A 6,000-nucleotide genomic window follows, 5' to 3' on the forward strand; every position below is an offset into this window, starting at 1 on the left:
AACAGGCTGCGACAAAAAAAAAAGTGGGGCTAGTCCCTTTGGAACGAGCGTCCGCCTGTCCAAAAACAAACCAAAAAAAGAATAAAAAGACATCAAGCGCCACCTGCTATAGGTAGAAAGAAGCCACCTGGACATCAGGTGGATCGAACCACAGGCGCGTAGGAACACATTAATGTAGTGCGCGCCATCCTGATTGGACGAGAGAGCTGTACCTTTCGTAGTGCTGCAAACAGCTTGTGAGACGGAGTATAGTGAATACGGTCTTCCTCCCTTCCCATCGAGATATGCGAGACAGATACATTTCCTTTCCTCAAAAACCAATTTACCAACGGGTGATGGTGTTCTGTGGACTCCCTAGCAGTGTTGCAAGACACTGTCGTGTTCCACTCTTAGAGGCAAAGCTTAACATCTTAACCACACATCAGTGACACAAGCAGCAACACCACACTTAAGGCTTCCGCCTCACTGCACTCTAGGTCAATAAAGCACCCCCCTGAATTTTTTGTGCTGTCCTTGGCTCATTGTAAGCCAGCGGGGGTTTTAATCCAGCATGCTTGTTTACGCAGGTGCCACTGAAGATGGTCACGAGCTTTGCTTTGCTGACTCCCGAAGACATCACCATTGGGGTGAAGAAAAGGAGTTGGTGAACTCGAAGCATGACACACCTTATGCGCTCACATTCTCTGGTGCTTCAGTGAGAAACTACAGGAACGGGTATGGGCTTATGAGCCCCCTCCTGCTGTTTCAAATATGCGTTATAAAAGTCTACTATAGAAAATCGTCAATTTGAAGCTTGGTTGACGAGTGGAAATGTATTAATTTGACGATAATTTTAATTACCTTACAAGTCTACTATAGAACATCGTCAATTTGAAGCTTGGTTGACGAGTGGAAATGTATTAATTTGACGATATCTTTAATTACCTTACAAGTCTACTATAGAACATCGTCAATTTGAAGCTTGGTTGACGAGTGGAAATGTATTAATTTGACGATAATTTTAATTACCTTACAAGTCTACTATAGAACATCGTCAATTTGAAGCTTGGTTGACGAGTGGAAATGTATTAATTTGACGATAATTTTAATTACCTTACAAGTCTACTATAGAACATCGTCAATTTGAAGCTTGGTTGACGAGTGGAAATGTATTAATTTGACGATATCTTTAATTACCTTACAAGTCTACTATAGAACATCGTCAATTTGAAGCTTGGTTGACGAGTGGAAATGTATTAATTTGACGATAATTTTAATTACCTTACAAGTCTACTATAGAACATCGTCAATTTGAAGCTTGGTTGACGAGTGGAAATGTATTAATTTGACGATATCTTTAATTACCTTACAAGTCTACTATAGAACATCGTCAATTTGAAGCTTGGTTGACGAGTGGAAATGTATTAATTTGACGATAATTTTAATTACCTTACAAGTCTACTATAGAACATCGTCAATTTGAAGCTTGGTTGACGAGTGGAAATGTATTAATTTGACGATATCTTTAATTACCTTACAAGTCTACTATAGAACATCGTCAATTTGAAGCTTGGTTGACGAGTGGAAATGTATTAATTTGACGATAATTTTAATTACCTTACAAGTCTACTATAGAACATCGTCAATTTGAAGCTTGGTTGACGAGTGGAAATGTATTAATTTGACGATAATTTTAATTACCTTACAAGTCTACTATAGAACATCGTCAATTTGAAGCTTGGTTGACGAGTGGAAATGTATTAATTTGACGATATCTTTAATTACCTTACAAGTCTACTATAGAACATCGTCAATTTGAAGCTTGGTTGACGAGTGGAAATGTATTAATTTGACGATAATTTTAATTACCTTACAAGTCTACTATAGAACATCGTCAATTTGAAGCTTGGTTGACGAGTGGAAATGTATTAATTTGACGATATCTTTAATTACCTTACAAGTCTACTATAGAACATCGTCAATTTGAAGCTTGGTTGACGAGTGGAAATGTATTAATTTGACGATAATTTTAATTACCTTACAAGTCTACTATAGAACATCGTCAATTTGAAGCTTGGTTGACGAGTGGAAATGTATTAATTTGACGATATCTTTAATTACCTTACAAGTCTACTATAGAACATCGTCAATTTGAAGCTTGGTTGACGAGTGGAAATGTATTAATTTGACGATAATTTTAATTACCTTACAAGTCTACTATAGAACATCGTCAATTTGAAGCTTGGTTGACGAGTGGAAATGTATTAATTTGACGATATCTTTAATTACCTTACAAGTCTACTATAGAACATCGTCAATTTGAAGCTTGGTTGACGAGTGGAAATGTATTAATTTGACGATAATTTTAATTACCTTACAAGTCTACTATAGAACATCGTCAATTTGAAGCTTGGTTGACGAGTGGAAATGTATTAATTTGACGATAATTTTAATTACCTTACAAGTCTACTATAGAACATCGTCAATTTGAAGCTTGGTTGACGAGTGGAAATGTATTAATTTGACGATATCTTTAATTACCTTACAAGTCTACTATAGAACATCGTCAATTTGAAGCTTGGTTGACGAGTGGAAATGTATTAATTTGACGATAATTTTAATTACCTTACAAGTCTACTATAGAACATCGTCAATTTGAAGCTTGGTTGACGAGTGGAAATGTATTAATTTGACGATATCTTTAATTACCTGCAAAGGAACTTGAACAAAGAAAGCAGGCACGAAATGTGCAGTTGCGTTCAGCGCTTTGAGGCTGCCGCCGCAGTCAACATTTAATGATACACCAGGCAGTCAGATGGACTCTTCACGGTTCCTGTCATTGCTGATCACCAGAATTTATTGCTGATAGCAGAGTGCTGAAGCCCAAAGCACACGAAATCAGTGAGCCTCTCACCCCTCTCCTTCTTTCGCGTCCTATCAGTGGGCACAGTCAACTCGTGGTTTTGAAGAATGAAAGGAAATCTCATACGAAGCAAAGTGTGCCTGCTGCGTGGTCTGCCAGAAACGCTCGCATTTTCACGAGAACCACGTCCTTTTTTTATTTCTTCAAGCCGGCTCACAGTAGCCTGTTTTAATTGTTATCACTATAGACCGGATTTTAGGCAAATGCCTATTTTTTTCAATGCTTCGTAGGCGCACCATTTTTACATATGAGCACGAATTAAGTGTTGACAATATGTTTAATACTCTTTTTATAGTGCCTATAAATGCCTATTTTGGGTGTCAGTGCCTATAAATGCCTATTTTCGTCGTCAGTGCCTGAAAATGCCCTATTTTACAGAAAAGGGGCCTGAAATACGCAGTGGTTTCGCTTTCAGATTCTGTTTGCTTTCGAATCCATTTCGGTTTTGAGCAGAACACACACGTGGCAAAATTAGATGACCTCGTCAGTTGGCTGTGGTGAACACTGTACCTACGCCGGCTGTGTACACAATACCAACCACGTAAGCCGAAAATATCGCAGCGACCTTTTTCCTATTGTCTGCCATTTTATCGTGGGAGCTTGTTGATGACTTTGGCTGTTAAAGTGGTAGTTGACCAGATGGCACCAGAATGTGCAGCAACGAATCGCTGCGCTTCCTCACGGAGAAGTGGCCGAGAAAATCCGCGCAAAGTCAGTCCGTCTTGGACAAAACGAGGGGTTCTCAGTCCTCAAGCAAATTTCAGGAGTACTTACCAGTGAACATTCCATGATATCGAACAGTGTAAAGCCATCAAATGCTCCTAAGTACAAGCACGCTCCTGTAACATCCGTTGATGTTGAGCGTTTCTTTTCAGCATACAAGCTTGTTCTTACTGATACGAGGCATAAATTTGAGTCCATCAACCTGGGGATGGTGCTTGTCTGCTACTGCTTCCATAGATTGAACAGTGATTTGTAGATGGATGAAGTTTATTTTACCATGGATCCTCGTGGATGTACGTAGGCCCGTGCAGAACTATGATTCTTTTTGGCATATTCCGCATCAAGCAGCACTGTGTGTAACATTTTCTAGCATCTCGTATTTATGGTTTCCAGACCCTTCTAATGGCAAGCACCATTTGATAGTCGCGTGGCTCCAGACACGTGAAGCCAAAACTATAAAAGACTGTTTACACAAATGACAACATAATTATTAATGTTGAAGCATCGTGTATGCCTGCAATAATTAAGTTCAATTCCTGTGTGAGCGAAGACTGAACTCATTTGTCAGATGCTTTGAATTGACAATGTTTCTATCAATTTCTAAATACATGGCCTCCTGTTAAAGTGTTCATTGTTTCTACTTTTGGACACAACAAGAGAATTGTTTGTTTCGAGGTATACCAAAGTGTCTTAAAATGGTTGGTAACCGTCTCTTTTGCTCTGCTGAAGCATGTGTATTGTACGAAAAGTTGCGCGACAGCCTTACAAAAACGGCTTCTAATGTTCGCACCTTGCTTAAGGTCCCAAATCATTCCTGCTGTGTTTTTGTTTTATTTTACGGCAGATATTGCGCGCTGAAGTTCGAAGCTGTGTTCACTTTTGATAAAGTTTATAGTGCCTATTTTTCTCCGTTAGGTGCCTAAAATGCAATTTTAGCCACCTATTTATGCCGCCTAAAATGTGCTTTTTAGTGCCTAAAAATCCAGCCTCTAGTTATCACCGATAACTTAGCAAGAAAACATCGTAGGAAGTAGGAAATTTGACAATTTTGTGGCTGTTCGTAGTTGTAGCCGATAGTGTTTTTCATCTTCCCATGCAACCTTCCAACGCAGAGCGATCACGGGGAGCATGGCATCCAAGGTGGTGTCTTCGTCTCATGCCAACCCTGCTCAACAGGCGCGGCTTACAGTTCAGCTGCATCGACACTTGACTTTATAGATACAAACTACAGATTTGTGTTAAAAAATGATGCCTATTTGTCTTATTTTAGTTCGGACAGAGATGACTGCTCGATCCAGCCTGGACTATAGTCCAGGCTGTTGCTTTCACTGAAATACAAGTTTGATATTGCCGCGAATATTTGTAGCGTTTGTTTGTTGCGTTTATTTGTTCATGCTTCAAGGCTGCCGGCACGCCGCTTTATCGCTTCGTTGGTGACGCAAGACGTGCCTAGATTTATCTCGATTGATCGCATCCAGGCGGGGCCGATTCTACTTTGTGCCAGAATGTTCTAGTAACTTTCCAAGCTTTTTCTCGAATGTTTGCTATCAGCTTTAAAAAGAGCATGACCGACAGCGGCGGGCATTCTGTTCGACGACCGCCGAGCACGCTTGTTGCTACGCCGCCGCCGAGTGATCCAGTTCTTTGCGGGCGCAAGTCAGCCCGAATAAAGAGTTTTGTTTCGAAGACATTCTCGCTGTGTTCCTGTTCGCCGGACTGCAGTCACCACTACGTGACAATATAGCACTTGGCTAAAAGCCGTCTTGGGCACTGTACTTATCATTAACGCGGTGTGTGCTACGTTACTAAAGCTGTGCTAGGTTAAGTTGTCTTCACATATTTTTGCACAATCGCCGTGCGAAGCTTGATGTAAGATGGCTGTCGTAAGAAATTTTAGTGTTTGGAATACTTTAGCACATTTGGTCCTCTTCAGAGTTTCTCTGCAAAGGGTAGTTCAGCCATTTGCGTGCTCTTCTGTAAAGGCCTATACAAGGAAGTTTGCGCACACTGTCTAACATTCGCATGCTGGATACTTGTTGAAAGATAGTGGCTGCCTTAGTATATTTTATACTGTTGCACAGATATTTGGTGGTGCCTGATACTGTTAGAGCTGTAGCACTAGTAATTCTCGCTGCCTTGTTATAAACGGCTTGCACTGCTGTATAGCAGTCTGAAATTGGGCTAGTTGTTGAATAGTAAACATGACAGAAAACGGCGTGCTGAGATGGGAGAAGAATGCGTGTTGTATCTTTCTTGTCCCGTCTCCATGAACTGTTTTCTGCCATGTTTGTTCCACTGTCATTTTGCTGTTGTTGTATTTTGCGAGCGTATGTTGTTGAATTATTTTCTTGGACAATAAAAACATGTTTATACTT

At 40.2% G+C, this 6,000-nt stretch overlaps 1 protein-coding gene across 3 annotated transcripts in view; it reads left to right on the top strand.

Moving 5' to 3' along the window:
* LOC149327811 (cytochrome P450 3A24-like) overlaps positions 1-6,000 on the top strand; it is a 29,169-nt gene extending 23,169 nt beyond the window's left edge. Inside the window, exons 14-15 of one of the 3 annotated variants that reach the window (XR_016286138.1) lie at positions 567-3,443; positions 4,738-6,000. Coding sequence is in view for 1 of the 3 variants with exons in the window: in XM_089562861.1 (XP_089418987.1) it covers positions 567-647 (81 nt within the window). In the remaining 2 variants the exon portion in view is untranslated. Of the gene's footprint in view, positions 1-566 lie in introns of all 3 variants that reach the window. The other 2 variants (XR_016286139.1, XM_089562861.1) reach the window with 2 other exon arrangements.

The sequence above is a fragment of the Amblyomma mixtum genome, chromosome 10 (assembly GCF_055824585.1).
Source record: "Amblyomma mixtum isolate Tamu chromosome 10, ASM5582458v1, whole genome shotgun sequence".
In the NCBI taxonomy this organism is placed as follows: domain Eukaryota; kingdom Metazoa; phylum Arthropoda; class Arachnida; order Ixodida; family Ixodidae; genus Amblyomma; species Amblyomma mixtum.